The 26,179-nt window shown below is 40.5% G+C and overlaps 1 protein-coding gene across 1 annotated transcript in view; it reads left to right on the plus strand.

The window, feature by feature from the left end:
- Positions 1 to 26,179, plus strand: part of NRDC (nardilysin convertase) — a 31,595-nt gene that overhangs the window by 3,371 nt on the left and 2,045 nt on the right. The window contains exons 2-27 of the mRNA XM_049807180.1: positions 1,728 to 2,061; positions 2,250 to 2,331; positions 2,978 to 3,131; positions 5,477 to 5,550; positions 7,000 to 7,095; positions 7,997 to 8,119; positions 9,611 to 9,668; positions 10,683 to 10,756; positions 11,847 to 11,916; positions 12,320 to 12,397; positions 12,839 to 12,959; positions 13,038 to 13,096; positions 13,702 to 13,756; positions 16,224 to 16,328; positions 16,601 to 16,724; positions 17,270 to 17,356; positions 17,980 to 18,099; positions 18,842 to 18,893; positions 20,010 to 20,160; positions 21,260 to 21,387; positions 21,747 to 21,909; positions 23,204 to 23,235; positions 23,542 to 23,680; positions 24,160 to 24,207; positions 24,567 to 24,619; positions 25,252 to 25,335. Coding sequence (XP_049663137.1) covers positions 1,728 to 2,061; positions 2,250 to 2,331; positions 2,978 to 3,131; positions 5,477 to 5,550; positions 7,000 to 7,095; positions 7,997 to 8,119; positions 9,611 to 9,668; positions 10,683 to 10,756; positions 11,847 to 11,916; positions 12,320 to 12,397; positions 12,839 to 12,959; positions 13,038 to 13,096; positions 13,702 to 13,756; positions 16,224 to 16,328; positions 16,601 to 16,724; positions 17,270 to 17,356; positions 17,980 to 18,099; positions 18,842 to 18,893; positions 20,010 to 20,160; positions 21,260 to 21,387; positions 21,747 to 21,909; positions 23,204 to 23,235; positions 23,542 to 23,680; positions 24,160 to 24,207; positions 24,567 to 24,619; positions 25,252 to 25,335 — 2,664 coding nt within the window. The remainder of the gene's footprint in view (positions 1 to 1,727; positions 2,062 to 2,249; positions 2,332 to 2,977; positions 3,132 to 5,476; positions 5,551 to 6,999; positions 7,096 to 7,996; positions 8,120 to 9,610; positions 9,669 to 10,682; positions 10,757 to 11,846; positions 11,917 to 12,319; positions 12,398 to 12,838; positions 12,960 to 13,037; positions 13,097 to 13,701; positions 13,757 to 16,223; positions 16,329 to 16,600; positions 16,725 to 17,269; positions 17,357 to 17,979; positions 18,100 to 18,841; positions 18,894 to 20,009; positions 20,161 to 21,259; positions 21,388 to 21,746; positions 21,910 to 23,203; positions 23,236 to 23,541; positions 23,681 to 24,159; positions 24,208 to 24,566; positions 24,620 to 25,251; positions 25,336 to 26,179) is intronic.

Genomic DNA, 26,179 nt, shown 5'->3' on the forward strand with positions numbered 1-26,179 from the left:
GTGCTTTTGCTTGGAACAAATCTGTACTGCTCAGCAGTCCTGCTGCAAGCAAAACAGGTGTGTTAATGATTATGAAACCCTGGCCCGGCATAAGTGCTATCAATTCCTGTTGGATGAGTGGTCATAATTCATAAACTTAACACAAGTATTAAACATTTGTTCTTAAGCTTTTTTCATACACTTGGCAGTATAAGAAGTGTGGCTTTTTTCTTTTTCTCAGAACTGGTTAACTCCTGTCACAATACCCCTTTTATCCCTTTCCTCCAAATATGTGCCCATAAAATTCAGTTGGGAGAGAAGTACTCTAACTTGTTTCCAAGGTGGTCTGTGGTTTGCAGAGCCATAGCAGGTGGCCTGCAGCTCTAGTAAAAAGCAAAACTTACACTGAGTTTGTATTTTAATTGGAATATTGATAATAACACATGCTTTTATTGCTGGGAAACATTGAAATTGCATAATGATGACCGTGAAAGAAACATGTGAGAAACTTTGGGAATCATGGGGTTGGAAAACACACAACCTGCCTTTCATGTTCCTTTTGGGTATTTACCATGTAGCTTGAGCTGGAAATCTGCTTTGAAATTTCTGCTACCTAATTACAACGGTGGCCACAATGCAAAGTTCTGATCTGGTATAAACTTGGGGGGTGGACTAGATGACCTTTAAAGGTCCCTTCCCACCCAAAGTATTCTATGATTCTGTGCTCCGTAACTCAGATTTTTCTGGGAGCGTGGGATGTGACCATGGGTTTGTTATATACTAGTGTTTGGTTTTTTCTTTTTTTTTTTTTTCTGGATCAGATACCACCTGTCTATCGCACTAGTTCTCAGGTTGGATTGAATATTTTCCAGATCCAGCATTTCTTCCTTTCTACGGCTGGCATACTAGCCAGTGCAAGCTCCAAGGAGGGGTACTTTGGCTAATTTGACAAATTGTGACTGTGTATTCCAGATCTGATGGGAAACAAATACTGCTGAGAGATCTTGTAGTGCAGAGCATCGGTGCTTGCAGTCCTCTGTCAGCAAAGTTAAGAACAGTGCTGGACAGAGAGCTCGTGGGGTTTTATGTATATATACGCACATACATATATTAAAAATTCTACGTATGTATGCACACCCACACAGAACTCTTGTGTATATTGCTTCTTGATAGTAACCCAGCCAACCTACTGTGACTTAGTTTATTAAGCCTGCAGAGGACATCTCTCCTAACGCATGCCTGCTACGTCTGTGGACCCCGTTTAATAGAAAGCATTGATAAAATCAAATAAAATGGAGTCTCTGGGGCCTCTTTAGAGGCAAAGACTAAGATCTTAGTTCTGCCATGTATTATACGTTTACAAGAGCCTGAAAAGTGAACACACTATTGAAGTTTGGGTTTGCTGATTCTGAGTACATGAAGTTTTCTCTAAGTTGGTGCTAGTAGCTTAAACATTTCACAAAGAGAGAAATAAAAGCACAAGTTGGTGTCCCTGACCTCATGCGGAGAAGAGCTTCTGCTACTACCTTAAATTGCTGCTTTCTTATTCTTACAGCTGTTGAATAGCAGAAGAGTGTTTTTACTTTCCCACCATAAAACTGCTCACCTTCTTAGCTACCACTAGATTTTCATTAGGAAATCTCAGTTGAAGAGCACGGAACTATTATAGGAAATAGAGAAATTTTCACTATTCTGAAAATTCAGATTTGGGAAATGAGCCTATTCATTGCAAATAATTATTCTTTCAGGTATATCAGACTGCAAAATGGCTTATGTGCACTTTTGATTTCGGATTTGAATTACTTGGATGGTGCCCCAGCTGCTTTATCTTCAGAGGAGGAGGAGGAAGAGGAAGAAGACAACGATGACGATGAATCTGAAGAGGAAAGTGATGAAGATGATGACTCTGGAGCTGAGATCGAAGATGGTAGAGAAGGTTTTGATGATGAGGACTGTGATGAGGGGGATGAGAGTGAGGACAATGATGGAGATAATGAGGATTTCAATGATCCTGATGACAGTGAATTAGAAGAGCTAGCTGAAAAGGAAGAGACAAGAAAGAGAGGCTGTACAGAAAAGCAGGTATGTACTTAAAGCTGTAGGGTGAAAAAATATATAGTGAGCTTTCTTGTGGTCTGAAACCTTGTGGTTAGGCGTTCAGACTAGACCTTTTTATTGTGCCTGTCCCAATTGATTTATCTTATACTTCTGTAATTTTCCTGAAGTGTTTCTTGAAGCAGCTTTTACTGAGATTGTTGTATTTTCTCTAGTCTGCAGCAGCCCTCTGCGTTGCTGTTGGCAGCTTCTCTGATCCCGAAGATCTGCCTGGATTAGCACACTTCCTGGAACACAGTATGTATCTGCTCCTATTTCATCTTATCCAGCTTCAGTGCAAAATGAGTGCTATGTAGTTCTGAATTTCTGTAGTATTTTAGTATAATTTCTTATTTCAGCTATCCCAGAATTTATTTTCATTAGTTCAATAAATATGTGCTTTTATACAAATACTGACTTAGTAAGGAACCCTTAATATGGGAGAATGTGTCTTATACCCTTTGGCAGGCTATGCATTAACATATATTAACATTCTTTGTTATCTGTTGGATGTGGGGGGAAGCATGTTACCTATGGCTTTATAAACTAGGATGGAGCTACAGATCTTTATCTTTCTAGTAAAGGATGATGAATTAGTAATACAGACACAGAAACCACATGAAGTTTCTGACCAGATGTATCTCAAAATACTACTCTTGACCGAATGAGGCCAAGCATGCCTAGAAAGGCACTGTTATTTTCAGTCTATTTGGGCCTTCTGCTAAAGGCAGATTACACTAGTTATTGGGCAAATTACACAGTCTGTTGCTATTTAGTAGTTAACCTCTGCATGTGAGCTGTGGGTCAGTTGTAGGTTACACTGTGCTGAAGAGGGGTTGCTATAGCTGCAATTAGGAATAACAAATTAATGTCATCTTGGTAATTTTGCTGATTTTTGTTCCAGTGGTTTTTATGGGCAGTTTGAAGTACCCAGATGAGAATGGGTTTGACGCGTTTCTGAAGAAACATGGGGGCAGTGACAATGCTTCAACTGACTGTGAGCGGACAGTCTTCCAGTTCGATGTGCAGAGGAAGTACTTCAAAGAAGCACTTGATAGGTAACTTCATATAAATGGTGATTAGGTGTTAATGAATGTTTGTATGTGCCTCAGGAGTTTGGGTGTAGCTGTTCAGTTCTTCATTTTGAGATGATTAAGGCTGTTGCTGAACTTCCATCGGTACCTGCACTACAACAGTAGATATTGAACATAAAGAAATATTATTTACCTGTGGCTCTGTTGCAGTTTTCTTGAGATAGTGCCAGTGTAGCCACTGGGTGATTACATAGGATCCATGTGTAAGTCTCAGTGCACGTAGCTTTTTGATTGTTTTAGCACACTTAAACTAGTGGCTTCGATGACAGGAGAGATCTTACGCAATGTGACAACTGTTGAGAGGGGAAGTGTTCTGAGAGTCTCAGTGAGTCATCCTTTGAAATATCTGTCCTGATAGTGTTTTTTCTAAATTTTCTTTAGTCTCCAAATCTAATCCATCATGGTGGGTAGGAGGGCAGCCTTAAAAGTTATGGTACAATGTGTGCCTCAAAAGGATACATGTAACCCAAGCCAGGTTATTCAGAGAAGTCTCTATCTTTTGCCAGAAAGTATTTCACTTGCTGTTTTGTGCTGTGGGATATGTTGGGACAACAGAGCTCCACCTGTTGGCATGGGTGGAGGAAATTACTCATTCATGGGGGCATGGCAGCTGTGTATTCTTGATGCTGTAACATATCTCAGGAGGAGAGTAGACTGGACTGCAAACTTACTTTGATCAAAATACACTCCTGTGATGATGCCGAGAACAAGCATTTGCACATTTTACCAAGTATTGCCTAAATTTTACTTTACTGGGCTAAATTCAGCTTTCAGTTGCAGATTGGTCCAGCTTTTTTAGATGTTTGGAAGTGTGAAAGAATCAAAAAATGATTGCAGTCTGTCACAGCTCACTTAGTGGAGGGGAAACACAGAAATTAGGAGTTCTCTAGAACAGCATCACATACAAAGAAGGTAGATGGGTGCTGCTGATGATTTCTGCTCATTCAAGCACTTGTGGATCTAAAGAAATTGAAAGACATCACCTTTCAGTAGAGTCGTGGTTTAACCCCAGCCAGCAACTAGGCACCATGCAGCTGCTCACTCACTCCCCACCACCCAGTGGAATGGGGGAGCAAATTGGGGAAAAAAGTAAAACTTGTGGGTTGAGATAAGAACAGTTTAATAGAACAGAAAGGAAGAAATTCATAATGGTAATAATAAAATGACAATAATAAAAGAGTTGGAATGTACAAAACAAGTGATGCACAATGTAATTGTTCACCACCTGCCAACGGACGCCCAGTTAGTTCCTGAGCAGCGATCCCTCCCAGCCCTACTCCCCCCAGTTTATATACTGGGCATGATATCCCATGGTATGGAATATCCCTTTGGCCAGTTTGGCTCAGCTGTCCTGGCTGTGTGTCCTCCCAACTTCTTGTGCCCCTCCAGCCTTCTTGCTGGCTGGGCATGAGAAGCTGAAAAATCCTTGATTTAGTCTAAACACTACTTAGCAACAACTGAAGACATCACTGTGTTATCAACATTATTCTCATACTCAATGCAAAATGTAACACTATACCAGCTACTAGGAAGAAAGTTAACTCTATCCCAGCTGAAACCAGGACAAGTAGTCTCTAGCTTAATGGGTCCTGTAGCCGTAGAACTACATCAGCAATGTATTACTGCTAACCTTTGCTTCAGCCAGTTCAGTGCATCATTAAAAAAACTCAACAAATAAAATAGAAATATTAGATTCTCTGGCAGCCTTCTGCAGAGTCTCCATTCATTGCAGATCTGTCCTTTTCCATGGCTCTGCTCTTTATGGGTACAGGAGAAGAGATGTATCTGGATGACAACACTGACTTTTATAGTAGATAGTAAAATTGTAATGGATATAAAAACTTATGTTTCAGGACATAAATCAACAATTTGTTGCCTGGACCTAGGAAGAAACTTTCCCTATGTTCTCATTGTTCCTAATGAACAACCGAGGATTTCCTCTGAAGCATCTGATACTGGTTGTTGTTAGAGCCAGGTACCAGACTAGATGGATCACTTGTCTGATCTGGCATGATCATTCTTCGGATGTAGAGGCAGATAATCCTGCACCCATTAGTGCCATATCCTACTGTATCCAACTGATTCATTCCCACTCTATGGAGCAGGGAAGCGCTGCCCTTTGGTTTTTGATGGTATCACAAAACTGGCTTTTTTCTTTCCATAAGACAGTATAGTCAAGAATTACATAATTCGTAGTAAGACAAGCAACTTTATAAACTAAAATAGTAGATGTTGGGTTTAATTGCTGGGTTTTTTTCCCTAGCTTAATAGGCACTGAAGAAAAGTATATGAATTTTTCTGTTTCGTAGGTGGGCACAATTCTTTATTCACCCGCTAATGATCAGGGATGCAATAGACCGAGAAGTGGAGGCTGTAGACAGTGGTAAGTAAGAGTATCTTTTCCTGTGTGTTTAGCCCATCTTCCTAAAGAAACAAAACCTATTTTGTAACACTGTTAATTGGTTTCCATTTTGGACTACCCTTTTGAGCACTTCAGTCAAGTTCACCTAACTTGACAGAGATTAAACTCTTCAATTTAAGTTTGATGGGTATCAGTGGCTGTTAGAGGAGGAAGACGACTGAATGTAGTGCCATCACTGTGAGAGTTTACCGTCTCATTTCTTGAATTAGAAATTAATAATTTTAAGTGGTTTGTCAGTAACTGGTAGGGCAGTTACATGAGCATGTGGATGCTTTTCAGTGGACAGCATGTCTATAACTCCAGCATAGCCCCAGTGCTCTCACCACTCCTATGTGGAGTCAGTACAATAAGTTGAGGTGATTGTACTTGTCTCCTTATTCTAACGCCTTAAAAACTACAAAGTCACTTCACAGAAGGAAATTTAACCAGGCGAGTGGAGTGTTCACTTGATTTTCTAATATGTAATGAATACCTCCAGACTGCCTATAAAACTTCACTGTTTAGGAAAAAAACTGTTATTTGCAGATATACCAACTGGTTCAAATATTTATTCCAATTTGTTGTCTTCATCTGTCTTCTGGCAAGGAAAAATGGGCAATTTGATCTTTGAATTTAGATAAGTGTCAATATAAACAAGGACCTGTCTTTGAGTTAAGGTGTGGTTCTTCAACAGTTTAAGCCAATTTACGCCTTCACTTGCACTGTCTTCACCATGCAGATCCACTCCTTCCCTTGTATTGACACTGTAGTAATGCACTGCCTGTAAATTATGTCAGCTTGATGAACTGGCTGCAGAATAACCCAGCCAAAAGAATTAGTTTACAGCTCTGCTGTGCATGTTTCTTATTAACAGAACAAACGGGAACAGGAAAGTACAGTTCAGGAGGGTAAATTATTGATTTTGGCAGAATCCCATATTTAGATTAGTATAAACTGATTGTAAAACTGCATTTTTGGAAACTATCTTGCTCAGCTTTCAGTTTCTTATTTCGTTAGTAGGCTAGAAGTTATTCTATGTGATATATGGGAGAAGCAGGTTTGTAATTGTTCTCTGGCCCTTTCTGCAGGGCCTGACCTTGTAGAATATTGATGGTCTTGTGTTCCCATTAAATTTAACAGATTGAGAGCATTCGGACAGGACAGTTTGGGACTTTACATGCTTCCCCTCCTTATCCCTTTCTTTACTTCTCAGCAATGAGCTATGTTTTCCTCTTCTCTTGACTTATATTCATTACTGCTAGCAAGTCCTGTTTCTTATCCTTTTTCACTATTTCATCCTACTTCATTCCACGCTGCATCTGTGTGGTGTGTCTCCTTTTCAGTTTGGTTGGGGTTCTTGCTTTGTTTTATTTTGTGGGAACATGATCTGAAATTTTGATGCATGCCACTGCAAATTCTTTAAATTAACAGAGTATCAGCTAGCAAGACCCTCTGATGCAAACAGAAAGGAGATGCTATTTGGGAGTCTTGCCAGGCCTGGACATCCCATGAAGAAATTTTTTTGGGGTAAGTTCCAAATTTATGTTATAAAGTGGCGATAATTCTTAAACTTTTAATCACTTAAAAGATGCATTAACATGAGCTATCTTATCACCACAAACACTAGCCTTGCTCAGAAGTATTAGAGCAACTACTCATTTTACAGTAAAATGTTTGAGAATAAAAGCAGCTGTTAGCTTCTTAAGATACTTTTCATTCTGGTACTGCTTTTTGCTGATGTTAAAGCTGGGTTGCCCTAGGCATATAATCATGTAAATTTCTGTTAACGTAAAGGGTGTGCTCTGAGTCATCTCTGTCTTGCTTAAGCTTGTTTTTGGCTAATAAAATTTCCCGGAAAAATAAAGTATTTCTGGATTCGTGTCTAAGAGGCTTTTCAAAGTAAGTAATTCACTGTTGAACTTGCAGAAGTAGACCTTCACAGCCACGTGAGTGGAGCAGAAGGGAAATTTGTCCTTCCCTTCCTGGACAACAGAGTCCTAGCTCCCTCACCCTTGTGGTGCTAGTGAGTGTGTGAGTTGCAGTGTGATGGGTAATAGAGTTAGCCAGCTTTGAAATGTAGATAATTTTTATAAAGTTCTGTAGTGGCATATACTGAACATCATATTTTCCTGTCTTTTTCCCCACCCCATTCTGCAAGTTCCATTGGTGAGTGAATAGCTGGCAACACATAATGCTGGAGGACTCTGTCCTCCCTTGTCATAGAAATATCAACCATCCTTATAATAGGAACTAGAAACTGGAAGATCTTAAATTTCAGTTATCATTCCTTTAACTCCAAATTTCTATTGGATATTTTTAACGTGCTTACCATGTAGACTCGGTGCCAGGGGAGGAAAAGAAATTCTCTGTATATCTGGTGTTGACGTAACCAGCATCTAGATAACTAACCACTTTTTAATGTTTACAGGTAATGCGGATACACTCAAACATGAGCCTAAAATGAATAATATCGATACCTACACAAGACTGAGGGACTTCTGGCAGCGCCATTACTCTGCTCACTATATGACTTTAGTTGTCCAATCTAAAGGTAATGTCAGCTGTTCCTTAAAAACAGGCTCATTGCAGCCCTTGGTGTAGTGCTTTTGGCACCAGTTCAGCTGTAGCCCAAGCCATTTTAGTGGATTGTCTAGTCCTGCAGGAGGTATTTATATGTAGATTTTGGCCTGGTTTCTAAATGAAACAAGACCTGAGCAATTGTGCTGTGTTATTGTCATCCTGCCATTTCTTGAGAAACTTTTAACTAAACTGTTGAATAGGTTCCAGATTAACACAGAAGATAAAATCTCAAAGATACAGTTAAAAAAGGATCTTGTAGGAATGTAGAGTCAGACCACTTAAATGACTTAATGCTGCTGGCTTCTCTGCCATCAACAGTGAACCTCCACAGAAAATGATGGGGAGACTGAGACTGGGTCTCCCAGTTGTCTTGTTCTGTTTGGGGCTCTTTCAAAAGAGGTCTTAAAATAAACCACATTTCTCTAGGAAGAATAGAGATTCGAAGTTTTTTTTTCCCTGTAGACTGAAAAATTCTGTGCAAATGGAATTGAGTATCATTTCAGCAAAGAACTTCAGAACTATGGTTTTTTTCTACTGAGAATAAAAGAAAGAAATTTCTTAGAAATTAAGCATGTAGTAGAGACGTGTGCTGAAAATAGAGTTGTATGTATTCAAGTTAGGTTTGTGCATAGGGGTTTTACTGAATGCTAAAACTGATTGCAATTCCCATCTGTAAAATGGAGATGGTAATAATAGAGGTAGTGATTATTTTCTTCTCCCATGCTTTTCTGTCTAGTCTGTAAACTACTTAGGGCATTGAACGCCTCTTGAATAATCACTTATGTAGTAATGTTTCTTCTGGTGATTGGGAAGAAAATCATGGTAACTGATAGCCAGCCAGGTCCACTTTGTATTTCTGTCTCCCTTAAAACAAAGGAAACTGTGAATCTTCCCCCTACCCATCCCACCTTTTTTGTTGTTGCTGTTTAGCATATACAGCATCACTTTGGGAGTTCAGAATGCTTGTTAAAACAAGCAATTTCCAATTGGTCATTTAAAAAAAACCCTTAAACTTCTGGTTCTTGACACATTTCCTTTAGACAAGAGGATGGGGAGAAGGAATTCTTAGCACTGCAGGACTGCATTTGGGTGTGAAAACTGGCATGTATGTTCTGGACATGAAGTGATGGAATGAGTCTAGCAAGCACTCGTGATTTTGTAGACACCTAAGTCAGTAATTACTTTTCACAGTAACTACCGAACTTTAAATCCCAGTTGTGTCAACCTGAGATTTTGACACTATATACAAAACCAGAGCTATGACCAAAGTTCTAGTTCAGTGAATATTAAGAACTGGCTCAAACCAACAGCTTTGAAGCTTGTAAGTTAGAACTTTGCAATTTAAAAATATACTGACTTGCAGCCTCTTTAAAATAACTGCAGTGGTGAGATAAGATAAAGAATTTGTCTTAGATTTTCAGGAAATTGCATTTCTGGCTTTCTTTTTTTCTCTCCTTATTAGAAACACTGGATACTTTGGAAAAGTGGGTGACAGAAATCTTCTCTGAGATCCCAAATAAGTAAGATTCTTTTGATGCATGAAGGCATTACAAATGATAAAATTATCTGTTCTTAAAATGACGGTTTTTTAAAAAAAATACTCCCTTACTGGAGAAACTAAGAAAATTAACATTTGTTAATTAACATCCTTATCCAGAAAAAAAAAGGGCAACTTTGGAAATTAAAGACTGGCATTAATTGTTTCAGGAAGACTTTGTTTATGCATAACAATTATTTAGCCTGAGACCTGTGTGGTGCTACCTAGCAGCAGTATTTGCTTAATATGTGGCGATACCTTGATTTTATGACAAGTCATTCAAACCTAAGATTTTACATTGCTTATCTTTGCTTTGTGTCAAAAATAATTAGCAGCAAAATGAATTAGGACCATATCTTGAATTTAAGTGTCATCCTTAGTGTGGCAACTGGTTAGAAATTGGATCTTTTTTTTAATAATTCACTCCAATGTGTTGTCTAAAAAGGGAGTTCTGCAAAAGCTGTACTAACTGGAAAAGCATTTTACTTCCCCTTTAATTTTCTACTTTTGCAAGATGTTTATTTCTGCGGTGCATGGAAGTGCGCTTGTGAAAGTCTAATGCCATACAGAGACACGTTTGTCTCTCCCGACTCCTGTCCTTCTAGTTCCTCCTTCGCCACAAGACAATCCATCAGGATTCTGTGAATCCAGGGCCAACTCAGGAAGTTGTTTACTGTGCTTGGCTTTCCTTTCCCCTGTTATGGAAGCAAGCTTCTTATTGTTACCACCTTGGATGGAAGGAGAGGGAGGAGTTGGTGGGATATCTAAATCTTGGGTAATTACTCTGTTGTGTGGGCAGAGTGCAAGTGAATGCCAGCCAGGTTGCCTTCCACTTTGGGCTGGGTGGATCCTGGGCTGCACTCTTTAAGGGCCATTTACTGGTTGTCTGGTGTACTGCCTCTGTCACATCAGAGCTATGGATGCTTACGTCTTGTGATTATTTCCATGTAGCCTTGAATCCTTGCCAGTAACATCACACTTTAATTTTGCTTTTAAGTGGTTTACCCAAACCCAGCTTCGGCCATCTGACTCAGCCTTTTGACACACCAGAATTTCACAAGCTTTACAAAGGTAAGTAAAACAACGACAACAAGCTGGGCAGGAGGGTTGATCTGCTGGAGGGTAGGAAGGCTCTACAGAGGGATCTGGACAGGCTGGACCGATGGACCGAGGCCAATTGTATGACGTTCAACAAGGCCAAGTGCCGGGTCCTGCACTTGGGTCACAACAACCCCGTGCAGCGCTACAGGCTTGGGGAAGAGTGGCTGGAAAGCTGCCTGGCCGAAAAGGACCTGGAGGTGCTGGCTGACAGCCAGCTGAACATGAGCCAGCAGTGTGCCCAGGTGGCCAAGAAGGCCAACAGCATCCTGGCCTGTATCAGAAATAGCGTGGCCAGCAGGACTAGGGCAGTGATCGTCCCCCTGTACTAGGCACTGGTGAGGCAGCACCTCGAGTACTGTCTTCAGTTTTGGGCCCCTCACTACAGGAAAGACATTGAGGTGCTGGAGCGTGTCCAGAGAAGGGCAACCAAGCTGGTGAGGGGCCTGGAGCACAAGTCTTATGAGGAGCGGCTGAGGGAGCTGGGGCTGTTTAGTCTGGAGAAAAGGAGGCTGAGGGGAGACCTGATCGCTCTCTACAACTACCTGAAGGGGGTTGTAGTGAGGCGGGTGCTGGTCTCTTCTGTCAGGTGGCTGGAGATAGGACGAGAGGAAATGGCCTCAAGTTGCGGCAAGGGAGATTTAGGTTGGATATTAGGAAAAATTTGTTTGCTGAGAGGGTTGTCAGACATTGGAATAGGCTGCCCAGAGAAGTGGTTGAGTCACCATCCCTGGAGGTGTTTAAAAAGACATATAGATGTGGTGTTTAGGGACATGGGTTAGTGGTGGACTTGGCAGTGTTAGGTTAGTGGTTGGACTTGATGATCTTAAAGGTCCTTTCCAACCTAAATGATTCTATGATTCTTGATTCTATGATTCTGTAAGTAGATTTGTTTAAATGTTTGAATACCTAGCTTCGTATTTTCTCTGTGTGACCCAGATACTTTGTAGAATAATTCTGTGTGGTTCTGAATAACTTGTAATCATTCTTTCTGCATTACATAAAATTTCTTATCTATGTCTAATCATGTATATTTATATTCAGTAAATTTATTTGTGTTCAGTTGTTCCAATCAGGAAAGTTCATTCATTGAGTATCACCTGGGCACTTCCACCACAAGAACAGTATTACAGGTACGGTGGTGCTGCATTTTACTCGTACTGTGTTTATGTTGTGAATAATTTATTGACTTCCACAACAATCCAAAGAATCTCAAATTTATTTGTGTTTCATATTACTTTGATTCAGCTAGGGGAATGTCTTTTAAATGAATTAAAGTGACGCAGATATGGTTCCTTTTATAAATTGAGTGGAATTGGTACACAACTGATTTAATGTCATTCCTCACTGACTCAGATCAGTCGTCATGTTCTGAACTCCCACATTCTTAGTTTATTATCCTAATGCTGTCTGAAAATGCAAAACTTGCCATGAAGAAACAGACAATATATATTTTAATCGTTTGTCTAGTGATTTAATTTTTTCTATGAAACATATTACCCCCTGGCATTTAATCTCCTTAAAATTTTCTTTTAGAGTGAAGCCACTTCATTATATTTCCTGGTTGGTGGGACATGAAGGCAAAGGCAGCGTTCTTTCTTTTCTTAGAAAAAAGTATGTATTTTTTAAGCATAGTAATTAAATGCTTTCCTATGATTAAAATAAAGGCAAACTCTATTTTGTATGTATGTATTTTATATATATATATAAAAAAAAGCAGGCCAAGTCTGCTTTTTTTTGTATCAGCATTTTGTAGTGATATTCTTTAAACTTCTGATAGACCCAAGTAAGAAATAAGTGGTTTCTAGTTTGTGATCCATGGATGAGCAGTGTCTGTGACTGATCTTTAAGAGAAGTCCCAAAGGTAACTTAGCTTTTTCACAGTTTTTCTTAAATTGTGTTATCCTGAGATTCACATCTTTACGTTGGAAAAGCTTTGTGTAAACTGTAAACAATTTGAAAGCCATTGAAGTAAAGCTATGGTAATGCTGATTGTAACTAAGGTCCAATGAAGCTGAAATGAATAATTAATAAGTGCCTTTAACTCTTCCATAGATTTTGGGCTCTTGCATTATATGGAGGAAATGGTGAGACAGGGTTTGAACAGAACTCCACTTACTCCATCTTCAGCATTTCTGTGACTTTGACTGATGAAGGTTACAAGCACTTCTATGAGGTATGGTTAACAGCAACTTGATTTTCTTACCCTTTTCCTGATATTTGGAAAAATTAATCTGTTCCTTTCTGTCTGCAGGTGGCCCATGTGGTATTTCAGTATGTGAAGATGCTGCAGAAAAGAGGGCCAGATAAAAGGCAAGTGTTTGCCACTACATCAGATATTGGAGAGATTGTCCTTCTCCATTAGCCTTTTATTTGTAGTGTTTGCAATTTTTGTGGGGTAACTAGAGCATAAACAGTGAGTCAGTAGTAAAGCTTGTCTATGTGGGAAACGTAGCAGTTAAAAAAGTTTAAAAATTAATTTGCTAAATGTTTATACTTGTTTCTTGGTAGTTTAGTCTGATTTATTGTGATTGAATTTCTAATTTTAATAAACTGAACTAGTGTAGATGTAAGGTGCAGTTTTGCCTTTATTTAAATTAATATCTTGAGCCAAATCTGTGGAAGTCAGGACTGTGGTGTTCTGGTGTTAGCCTTTGTGTTAATTTGGTATCAGATGTTGACTCTTTGTAGTTAAGTCTTCCACTGTGGAAAATAGCAGAACTTTCTGCCAATTGAGAAGTGCCCTCTTGGATGGAAGGGAAGCGCGAATAATACTGGCTTCTGTATCTTGTACCTGAATGAATCACTGAACTCACCCTTGATGCCTTTCCTAGAAGACTGCTTTTTTTCAGATTCCTGATAAATGCTGTGGAATAATGGAGAAAATTCACTTTTATTCTTGTCTCCCTCCTTTACAGAATATGGGAAGAAATCCAGAAGATTGAAGCTAATGAATTTCACTACCAGGAACAGGTATTCATCCACTGTTTTGTGTTGATATAGGTAAAACATAAAAACAATTTCTTTTTAATTTTGGAATACATTTTCAAAGTTCTATTCAACCAGAAAAAGGTTATGCACTTAAAGAGGCTGTATTTTGCTGAAAGAATTTGTATTCTAGGCAGAGAAATATTGTGACTTTTACCTTAACAGAATTTAATGTTACTTTTTTTGTTCTCTACCTGATAGGTAGACTCTTTCTCAGTTTTAATCATTAGGCCCTTGTGTGTGAAGTTCTGTGCCCATTAATAGCGCTCTGCAAATTGTTTGGAACTTTCCAGAAGTTTTGCCTAATTTCACTTTTTTTAAGCTGTTTTGGCACTGCTGATTTCTGGGGATAGAATAACAGTGTTGTGTGAAATGTGTTGCTTGCTGGTGACCTGGCCTCACAAAAGTGAAGATGCTAACAACCCCCTTGTCTGCACAGTTAAATGTGGGTTTGTGTCAAGTCTTCCTTGGTTTACTGAAATAGCAGTTAGCAAAAAAATCTTACTTGTTTTTATTAAAGATAAAGAAGGAAACACAATTTAGATAATTTGAGAAGCCTCACTTCACTGACTTTCTTACTCTTACTACATTTACCCATGTTCCGTTTCTTATTAGGTAACTTGGTGGTTTTGGTTTTTTTTTTTGTTAATGGCACTACAATTTCGTTTTGGGAAAACAGGTCCATATACTACATATATGGCTTGAAAGCATCACTGAAGTTTATTGGTTTCTTTAATGTACACAGATGCAGGAAGGAGGTAAAAAAAAAAAAGGAAATGCTGAAAGTGGAGGGGTTTTTCGTTCCAGCTGCTCCAAGTATTTTTGGACACTCTTAAGACCTGCCTGTCTGCTGGGAGCATCAGGATGTTAAAAATAGCATTTTTAGCAAATGCTTGCATCTGTAGCTCTGCCTTCAAAATAGCATATGGAGGATATTGAGTGTCTTGAGTGGCCTTTGAATAACAGAAGTGGTATTGCAAGTGATACAGCAAGGACTGCTGCCAACAACCCCAAGTCATAGGTAACAGAGCACTGAATTTCTTTGGTAGGAACAAGTTTATGCAGATTTACAAGTGCGTTTTTTAAATGTTGCGTGGTGGGTTTTTTTAATGGAATACAACTTTTATGAGTTTGTTAGTGAAGTTCAACTACTACAAAATTACAACAGACTGTCTTCTCTTAACAAAAGCTTTCCCTTGAACAGTAGAGAAGAACTAAAAATCTATGAAGGATAGCTATTTAGTATATTGGACATAGCAGGAATGAATATCTGTTGTGCTACATACAGTTTTATGAATCTGTCTTTAATCATTGCCAACAGGGGTTGTCCAATTGGAAGTATGACTTTTTCATCAAAATGAAGCTATTTAGTCCTGAAAGGTTCTTAATCGCTTGTCTTGGTTCTTTTTAGTACTCCTGGGTAGAATTTTATGTTCTCCAAAACTGTTACTGCTCTAACAGACTATGTACTTCCCAGTATCAAGCCAGGTAGGGATAGAAAACACCTGAGTTTACAATGGGGAAATAACCACTGTTAAGAGTCCTGCCTTTTTGGCCAGTTGATTTTGATTACTGACAGTGCAGGGATTTAACTCAGAAAGCTTTTGTGACAGGGTTGTGCATCTTAGGGACAGATGAATGACTTAGCTGTGGCATGCCACTCTTCTAAGTTGATGGAAAGAGTTGGTATGTGGCCATCCTAAAAAATTATGGTTACAGAGGCATGGTTTTGGGATAAGCTGTTATGTGCCCCAAGAGAAGTTTAATGTTTCCACAGATGTAGTGTCTTAAGAAATTGTTGGTCATTTTTTTCCACTACATTTATAAGACACAGATGTGTTGAACTCTCCTTTTTTCAGGCAAAGTGTGGTCTGTATCTGGACCCAGCATCTGTATGGTATGATGCTGGCTCAAAAAAAACAAATAGCACTCAGCAAGAAGCTTTCCGCTAGGCAGTCTTACACAATTAAAAGGCAATCTATACTTTCATGTTCAAGTAGGAGAATCTCATCCTCCTCACGCTGCACATCATGGCAGAGAACTTAGGAAAGGAGCAGAATCAGAGATACTCATACAGCAGCAGCAGTTCCTCAGCTTGCTCTTTCCAGCTTCCAGATCACTTTAAATCTTGAATTGTGCAACTGCTGGTGTTCCCTGGAGGCAAGGAGTGCATTCTACTGGGTCTTTAACCTAGTAGGTTTAATGACTCTAAATGCATCCTCAAGGCCATTTCTTCTATAAAGATGTTGTCTGATATTTTGGGATTCTCAGAGGAGTCCTGAGCATTAGATATGGTTATGAAATGTATGTAGTTTAATAACCAAAACTAAATGCTGTAACAAGCAGAGCATGCAACTCATGCTCAACGTACCTGACCAGTCAAGCTTTTCTCAGAACATTGATATTATAGTTTTCTGATTATGTGAAAAACAGCTTATCTATTTGCTTACAGACAGATCCAGTTGACTATGTGGAAAGCCTTTGTGAGAACATGCAGTTGTTTCAGAAGGAGGATTTTCTGACAGGAGACCAGCTCTTGTTTGAATACAAGCCTGAGGTAAATATTCTTTGAATTCTGATTACATGTTTCGCTGTAAGGAAAATATAGGCATGCTATACAATGTAGGCACATAGATAGGCATGTAATTAGGCATAATACAGGCACAGATTTTGTATTAATTGAATCACTCTTTTTATACTCAGAAAGCACATCTCCTATTTTGTAAGCTGGTTATGTCTTGTTCTTTGTATGTTCAGACTAAAAAGTCTTTGCTGGATCAGGCAGAGCCAGAGTTGCATTTGAACTGAAATATTGTCTTGAACTTGTAGATCATTGCTGATGCCCTTAACCAGCTCAGTCCTCAGAGAGCCAACCTCGTTTTGCTGTCTGCTGCCAATGAAGGCCAGTGTCATCTAAAAGAGAGGTGGTTTGGAACGCAGTACAGCGTGGAAGGTAAATCAATGGCAGAAACTTAGGGAATGTCTGATTTGTGCATTAGAGAGATTAAAAGGGTGACAACACGAAATACAACCACACGGAAGTAGGGAAATTAATCCTTGGTGCTTTACTGACCTCATTATTAGTCAAATACTCTGTCCTACTTAGTAATTGTTCTTCTTTCTTTGGTATCAGTTGATTCCCACTCCCTAGTTTACCATTGGTTTAGGAGGCGGGGATCCCAGCGAGCCCTCTGCTTGCCTGCCATTCAAGTCCTGAACAGGGAAAAGAACACAAACAATGAAGGACAGGTGTGTTGGTAGCTGGATTACTAAGGCAGACAGGCTTGATTTGCTTTTTAATAGCACTGCTTCAGTCCTGCTCCAGGGGAGTTCCTAGGAAGGGATTTAGAAAGAGTCCCGATGAACCAGGTGACATTAAGAAACTCCTATCGTACTGCAAATCTTCATGGAGATAGCTAAGAAATGAGATGACTGACCTAGGAAATAGGATAGCATTACCCTTCTATTGCACTAAATGCATTTCATGTTTTTTAATAGATATCGACAAGTACTGGAGTGATTTATGGGCCAGTGACTTTGAGTTAAATCAGGATTTACACCTTCCAGAAGAAAACAAATACATAGGTAAGGTGCCTGAGGATGAGTGAAATCCTCCCCCAATAATTTATTTGAAAATTTGCTGTGGTTTAGAAAGAATTTTCCAGAATCTTTCCATCTGAACATCAGCCTGGTTTTGCAAATTAAAAAATGTGAGAGCTCTGTTCACCTTAATTTTATTTATTTTTATTTTATTCTTTTATTTTTAAGCTTGAGAACTGAGTTTTTCTAAGGTGTGTTACAGATCATATAGCCGTAACAGACCAGGTGTCACACAATCGGTGAGAGTTAACACAGGGCTCTGGACACCATAGAAGAGCAATTTTATTCGCTTAATCCTGCTGGTTTTGAAAGTATCTAAACACCATCTGGCTTTGTTGCCAAAACAAATTAAAATAAACCCATAACTTATATCTTGGATGGAATGCAACTTCAACATTTCTGCACTGCTTCTGAGCCACTATTCTGGTGTGGAACTGAAAAATAAAAGTTCTTTGGGTCCAGAAAAGCATTATTACATATAATTTAGCAAACCAGGAGGGGAAAAAATGTATTTTGTTGATTATTTTGAAGACTTTTGTGCATGTAGCCTGGCTGTGTCTGTGAAACCCACTAACTTCTGGTTTTGGTTTGGCTTTTCTTTTTGTTAGCCACTGACTTTGCTTTGAAAGTTGCTGACTGCCCTGAGACAGAATATCCAGTCAAAACACTAAGCACACAACAAGGCTGTCTCTGGTACAGGAAGGATGATAAATTCAAAATCCCAAAAGGTAATTGCCTTAGGGCTTTCCAAAGAATAGGAAGTCTCTGTTTTTACCAGCTGGAATTTATTAGAAGGCAAATAAACCGTGATAGTGTTCACCATTTAAACTCAGCGTTTACTGTCGGCTCTTCCATGGTCCTTTTGATATTTTTACTAGCTATAATAAAAGAGAAGCAGGTAAACTACCTTGCAAGAAAGAAATCCTGCAGATAATCTCAGGTTAAAAAGTGGAATCACTGAAATATGCTGACTTCTGAAAGTCTGACTATGGACAGAATTGGGCAGACAGAATATGATACTGAGACAAGGGCTTGAGAACAAGGAATGCATTAATTAGAGAAGACTATAGTCTCTTCACCAGAAAGAAAAAATATAGTCAGGATCCGAGACAAATGTGGAAAATACATTGCTGCTTTCAAGCAGAATGTCACAATTTTTAGTGTCTGTTAAACAGATGTTTCGTGGAGTTTTCTTTTTTTATTAGTCTTGGTCACGTCATGTGAGTTAGTATTCTGCAAAGCACAGCTCTGTTTTCTAATGTTTAGTATTTTTAAGGGAAGGTTTTGGAGTGAAAAGAAGACGACATTTGATGATGACAATATAAGCAAAAATATATTCCTGTAGCTGAATGACCATTTTCATTAGACTCAAATTGTGACCAAAGAACAACCTGATGGAAATATATTTGACTTTAGAAAGCTGTCACTTTTTATACAATTGCTCATTTAAGTTTCTTTTTTCCCCACCAGGTTATGTTCGATTCCACCTGATTTCTCCGTTGATACAGCAGTCTGCAGAGAAGTGAGGATTATATTATTTATGTTTATCTTGCAGAGTAACTAAATTACCATACCTAGTGAAAAACCATGAAAAGAGATTAATTTTAAACTGGAATAGCATAAGGCTTTCCTTTCTCATGTTCTTACACTTTCCTCATAGTTTTATCTGTAGAGCAGCAAGAGTGGTTCTGCAGCAGGACATTACTGTAGCAAACAGATGCATAGGAGTTTCACGGTGTGTTATTACCGAGAGCAAGTTTTGGAAAAAAATAATATAACAGCAGCAGTGCACATGCCAGGAGGAAGTGCTTAGAGGAGTCAGTCCTGAAAAGAGCAGTCCACAGGCATGTCCTGAACCAGCAACTTGGGAGCCTGTAGGAGCAGGTGAAGACTATCAGCAGCATTTAGAAATCATTTGTTAGACAGACCTCAAGATTACAGCTCTGCACGTGCTGCACTTCTGCTAGTCTTAGGCTAGCATCGCCATTTGTAACGAATTTTGTAGTGCTTTTATCATAAGCCTACTGAGACCTGCACAGCTAATGTTTTGGGAAAGCCTTTATAAATGTGTTGCCATCAGGGCTTTGTTAGTTTGAATTGGAATCCAGGCAAGAACAAAAATCTGAAAGCACAGACTGCAATTTCCACATTGTGTAGCCTGATTTGCTCTAGCTTATTTTTTTAAATCTTGATAGATAAATAATCATCTCATTACTCGAGTGTTCAGTATAACTGAGTCCATCCGTCCCCCATTCCTTTGCACAAAGTGCAATAATCTCATTTTCTGTGATTACTCAATGTTTTGAGCGTTGGCATGTTACAATGTGCATTCCTACCTTGAAGAAGTCTTAAGTCATGTGAAGCTGGAATCTTATTCATTGCAAAGAACAGTTGAATGTCAAAAATAATTTTTAAGTAGTGTGTCATGTGCTTTCTGGACAAAGGGAAACTTGCATTCTGGGTATTGTATTTCTGGGTTTGTTGAAAATTTCTTTTTCAATCTTGTTTAATTCAAGTACTCGTTTCTGTTGGAGAACTTCTCGTGTGTACCATCAAACTCATTGGGCCGATTTTTATCTTTCTTCTATTCTATCCTTTTTTTCTTTCTTTTTAACCCTCTGCCCTTTTCTCCATCCAGCATAGTTTTGTTTGATACATTTGTAAACATCCTTTCCCACAATCTTGGTGAACCAGCTTATGAAGCAGACGTCGCTCAGCTGGAATACAAGCTAGTAGCTGGAGAGCATGGATTAGTCATTCGAGTGAAAGGATTCAACCATAAACTACCTGTAAGTACTGCTGATCTTCTAAATACTTTTATGCATGCTGCTGTGCTTTTTGTCCTAGCAGCTGGAGCCTAGCTGGCTGGAGCTTTCAATGTTTAGATGGGGTATTTTAAATCGGAAAATTTGTGTCTCTGTTCAGGTACAGGGTAATGCAGCAAATGCTTTTTCATGCGCTTACGTGTATAAAGATGTAGTTCTGTTCACTTACACAAGCTTACATTACTGACCTTAGGCTGATTTAAGATAAATCTTCCTTTATTTAATAACTGTATCTCCATTAAGACTTTAACAGCTTTTCCTTTAAAAAGAGCTATGAGTCTCCTCTGTCCATATAGAATGTTTAGAGCCTCTCCATCTACAAGCTAAGGCTATTTGCACGCTGTCTGGAGAAGTGTGTCTGAAAATAGGTTTTGTTTACAATTTGACTTTGGAGATACAGCTTCTGAACATACTCATTTTGGGTGCAGTTTTTCTTTGTTGGGTTGCTGAGAGCTTTCTTAATGAGGATTGGGGGATCCCTGTTCCCATTCTGTAAACGCTGGCCATGTAAGACACGGCAAGCACAAACAGAGAGGATGTAGTGATTGAAGAGGAGAGCATTGCCAAGCTTCCTTTAGACTTTCATTGCAAGAGCTTGACTGGAGCTTTAATAAGACTGTCAATTGTCTGTCAGACTTACTAATGTGAGGTTTAACAGAAGAAGCCAGAGATGCAGATAGCATGGTCTGAATATTCTTTTTTTAATTGTGAATGTTGCTGTGTTGTGATGTCATCGTGCTGGTCAGCTGTTAAAAGGAAAACTGGAATATCTAATACAGAAATGTTGGAGTTGCAGGCTAGGTTTGTTTCAATAGAATGTGGAAACTCCTGTTGATTTGAGATATTGACCTTATTTCATTCACTTTCTGAAAATGCAGTCCTTTTGAAACGGACTGAAATTTGGCATAGAATGGTTTAGTGAAGAACATCTAACAGAATTGAGGGATGTGCTTTAGTAACCCTGCACATCTCTTATGTTGACCAAATAAATATAGGATTAGGTTTAAACTGGTTCTTTAAAAAAACAAAACAACCCCCTGACTTAAAACTGTTTTCGTTACAGCTTCTATTTCAGCTCATCATTGATTATTTGTCTGACTTCAGCTTTACTCCAGCAGTTTTTGAAATGATAACAGAGCAGCTGAAGAAAACGTACTTCAACATCCTCATCAAGCCCGAGACTCTGGCTAAGTGAGTTCTGGGGGAGGGCAAAAAGTGGCTGCACAGCAAGCGTCAAGGTTGAGCTGAAGAGCTCAGGAATTGCTGCTCTGTGCTCCCAGAGGCTTGTTCCAGGGTTTGCTTGTAGCTTAGAGAGCTCAGGCAGCTCTGCAACCAGCATATCAAACACATGGGTCAGAATGGACATCCAGGCAGCTGCTGTTCTGAAGTGACCTGTAGCCAGCAGCGGGTGCTGAGGGAGGGCAGAGTCAGCCCACAGCAATGCTCCTGGGCACCATCTTCCCTGTCTCCAGTACAAACCCGAGTCAGAAATGGGATCTCTTACATTAAACAGCTCTTGACGGCCTGTGGTTTTGTTTCTTGCATTGCAGGGATGTGCGTCTCCTGATTTTAGAACACGGCAGGTGGTCCATGATAGATAAATACCAGACGCTGATGAACGGCCTTTCCATTGAGTCTCTTTCGTCCTTTGTTAAGGCTTTCAAATCACAGCTCTTTGTAGAGGGTCTCGTACAAGGAAACTTCACGAGCAGAGTAAGTACAGCTTCAGCAGCTGACATGCACTCAAACTTGTTCTTAAAATGTGCTTTAACGCAATTGCCAGAACTCCAGCACTCACCTGCCAGCTGACTGCCTCTTCTGTACTGGCAATCTGGAGGCTCGCTGGTACAGGGCAGCGTCACCTCTAATAACTCAGGAGTGCTCGTCCTGATAAGCTGCTGGGGGAGTCCATGGTTGCCAGTTTGAACAGAAGTTTCCAGGAATTTGGATTTAAACTGCAGAGAGGGAAAAATGTGGTAGAAATATGCTGGTAACCTGTTTACCCTGTTGCTACTGGTTTTTATATTGTTTGGCGCATTGATATATTTGATATGGAGAAATTTCCATGGTGGTGCCACAGGAGGAGGCTTCCCTCAAAGTACATTTATCCTGGTAATTTGATTGCCTGCGTGGTTTGATCAAACCTCACTGAGGTCCAGTTATCTTCAGTTTTGTGAAACACCTGCAGTATTAAGACTTCTACTCTGGGACTAGGTCACACACAGTCCTGTCAGGCTTTATAAAATAGGGTTATAATGGGACTTGACTCCATGTATCCGATGTCATTGAGTGCCTGTGGGAGAGGAACCTGTAATTATGATTTGTGCCAAGAAGTTTGTCTTAGCTGGTGGTGTTTGCCCTTAAACTGCTTAAAGCTTCCTAAAGAAAACATGCTGATGTCCTTTAGGAGGTCAGATTCTTGTAATGTCAGCTGTCCCCTCCTGAGCTGTGGAAGAGAAGGAGATCTGAGAATCTAATCGTGATTTGCTAAGAACCTTCCTTCAAAATGCTTTTATTGCTGCAACCTCTGTGTGAGCTAAGCTGCTTTCGCAGTGTGCCAGGTGCAACCCTGTCAGTCCTACATTGGTTTTGCTGTTTCTATTAATTCCTCCCATTTCTTCCACTTAAGCCCAAGAGTCTCCTTCCCAGAGCTCCAACTTCATGCACAAGAAGGGGGCCTTATCTCCTCCTGTGCGCACCCTTTGCTGTTGTGGTGGTTGGTGCTATTTCTCTGGCTTCTGCATTCTCTTTGTGGAGAAGTTACAGTGCAAGAAACTGCCTGCAGACTCTGTTTCACTTTGCAGCGTGATGCAGACATGTCCAGAGGGACGTGGGATAAGGCGAGGGGGCAGGGACGTAGGTGGCACGACAGAGCTCAGCTCTTCTTTGCTTGGGGGGGGGGGGGGGGGGTGTCACTTTCTCAAGCAATGCACTGGGGTGTGTGGTTGTGAATTGGGGTAATAATTCTCTTCTAAATAAAACTTACCGTTTATGCTTTCTCTCGTAGGAAGCAAAGGATTTTCTGAATTACGTTGTTCAGTGAGTATCTCTTGACTCTTGCAGCACTCATGATGTGGGAACTATGATCAAGTTAAGATTCTTTCCAGGAGGAAGGGATCAGGGTGGGAGCGATGTAGAAATTCCCTTCTCCCCTCCTGGATACAGCGCTGGTGGTGTTTGCGGGAGGTGACCGTTCTTCATGGCAGTTTAAGCGGATGTTGTTCTGGTTTGGGGAAGGGGAAAATAATGTCAGACCGAGAGTGAGTGTAAATGGCTGGGTGTTATGTTGGTTTTGGTTAAGGTGTGAGCGGGTGTTTGACACTTTGCTGTCTGTATTCCCTTCAGAAAGCTCCAGTTTGCTCCTCTGGCCCATCCCTGCCCTGTTCAGTTCCGGGTGGTGGATTTGCCAAATACGCATCTGCTCTGTAAGGTGAAAACTCTCAACAAAGGTGATGCCAACTCTGAAGTGACAGTCTATTACCAGGTAACACGTTAGCTTGGTGTGTACTGGCCTCTTCCCTCTGGTAGCTGCTGCTGGTGCTCCAGTTGTACTTAGTCACAGTCTTGAGAGCAGTCCCTGGACAGGGATGTTACAGAGAGCACGCCGAAACCTCGTGTGAGCGCTCACCCTGGGCCCAACAGACTAAACCCAAGCGTGCTCTCGCAGCGTGTGGGGTTCCCTGAAACTGGCATCTTCCCTCCTGGCCCGTGCTAGTGCGAGTAGCTGGCTTGGTGCCTTGGTGATTTCCTGCTGTCCTCACTGCTGATCTCATGGTCCTGGGCTGAGCCCTTCCCCTCTTCCGAAGGCCCTATTGAGGCTGCCGTGGAAAACGAACTTGCCAGCTATCAGTTGTAATTTAGTGCTGCAGTCCAGGCTGAGGCGTGTGCAACAACTGTCACCATGGTCTGAACTGTAGCATTTAACTCCACGAAATCACCCTAAAATCTTCATTTTCTTTCTAGTCAGGTGCCAGGAACCTAAGGGAATATACCCTTATGGAGCTGCTTGTGGTAAGTAAGTGTTTGTGTCTCCTAAATCACCAGTGTCTTCCCTGAACACAGTGCTTGGAGCTTAGATAAGGCCACAGGGCTAAATGGTACAAAGGGGAGAGCATGTACCTATTGCTTACTCTGAACTTGTGAGTGTTTGGGACAGGATCCCCCAAGGGCTGCGGTGACGGACAGTAGGGAAGACTGTTCTCTTAGCTACCAACCCAGATGACTGAGACCTCTCTTAGTTCCATGGGTGCAGTTGGAAAGGCAGTAGTTCAGTTGTTTTCACATGTTGTGGTCACATTTCTGTATGGAGCCTGAGGGGTGGCTGCAGAGGAGCATCACGTCTGCTGTAACTCATTTGTGCTCTGTTTCAGATGCACATGGAAGAGCCTTGCTTTGATTTCCTGAGAACCAAGCAGACCCTCGGGTGAGTTCACTGTGGAGGACAGCTCCTACGCACCGGCTTTTGCTGTTCCCTAGTGTTTTTACTCTGGAAAACCCCTTCCTGCACAGTGGCTAATTCCTGAATTATTGTAATGGAAACAGCAACATAAACACATCAAAACCAAGAGCACCCATCAATACAAGCTTTTGAGCCCTATAAGAATTGCATCTATTTCCAGTATGTTAACTCGGAATTATTCAGCTTAAAGTTGTTCCTTCCACTTCCTAAATCAGCTCCCCATTCCCCAGGGCTGTTTTCACAGCAGCTTTGTGGTGTGTCGCAGCCTCCCTCAGAGGCACCCTTCTACCTCAGGGAACTGGAACAAGCTTTTCACAGCTATAGGTCTGTCACTCTGATTTATTTTGCAGGAACACAAATACTCTGCCAAGCTTAAAAGGATTTCCTAAAACTGAGAAAACACTGAAGTGCAGTGATGCAGGAAATAAAGGAAATAAGACTATTGAGAATTTATATCATCTGAGATTTTTTTATTCTAAAGTACCAACTTTTTATTTTAACTTGCAGCATGTCCTGTAAATGAAAATTTAATTGTGCTTGTGGAATGACTTTATTTTGTCCCCCTCTTTGTGTTTTTGTTTGTTTTTTGTTTTAAGCTACCACGTATACCCTACCTGCAGGAATACTTCTGGGATTCTTGGCTTCTCGGTCACAGTAGCAACCCAGGCAACTAAATACAAGTAAGTGCTCTGGGGTCAATGTTCATCACCACTCCCAGCCTTGGGCTGCAGGAGTTGCCCCAGAGCTGCCACCACCCGTTTCGGGGTGCACCTTACTGCACCGTGTCCACCATGTCCTCCTGGCAGTGGCTCAAGCAGCCAGGCCTGGCTGATGCCGACCAGCTCAAGGTGTCTCGTGGGTCTGCCAGCGTGGGACTTGAGGTGGCTGGTCCTTGCTGTGTAAAGGATCTCTGTAAATGGCAGCTGTTGCTGCTGTTGTCTCAATAAGGAGGATTTCAGCACAGGAAATTTGGCAACTGGTGTTAGAAAAGTCAAGCTCAACAAGGTGCCAGTGGCCCTTGCCTGTATTCAGGCACTGAACATCTGAGCCTCATGGGATATAGCAAGGTATCAAACCAAATATATGACCATGTTGTGTCATATTTTAAGTGGTGTGTTTACACAACATCCAGCTGAAGAATTATTACTGAGAGAGTGTCACTTAATCTTCTACTTGTTCTATTGATCAGGTCACAGCTGATTTCAGTTTGCTTTTGCTTAAGCTTTCCTATGCACCTGCTCACATTTAAGAGTTCACACCTGCTTCAGGCAGTGGAGGGTTTTATTTTTTATTCTATGAGGGGAGTTATGCGAGAGCCCAAAGGGAATGTCAAAAGAGTAGTGACTGAAAACCAACACCTAAATAAAGCAATAGGCTTCAGCTTCTTAAAACTGCAGCAGTCCTGACTTGAATAGGGAAAAGTAATCCCATGACTAAGTAAAATATCCCACTGCCCTTTTGAAGATATCCTGCGAGGAGAGCTCAATCTGTTGCCAAGTAAATCCTATATAGCTGTTCTTCTGG

This window comes from Accipiter gentilis, chromosome 8 (assembly GCF_929443795.1).
Source record: "Accipiter gentilis chromosome 8, bAccGen1.1, whole genome shotgun sequence".
Classification (NCBI taxonomy): Eukaryota; Metazoa; Chordata; class Aves; order Accipitriformes; family Accipitridae; genus Astur; species Astur gentilis.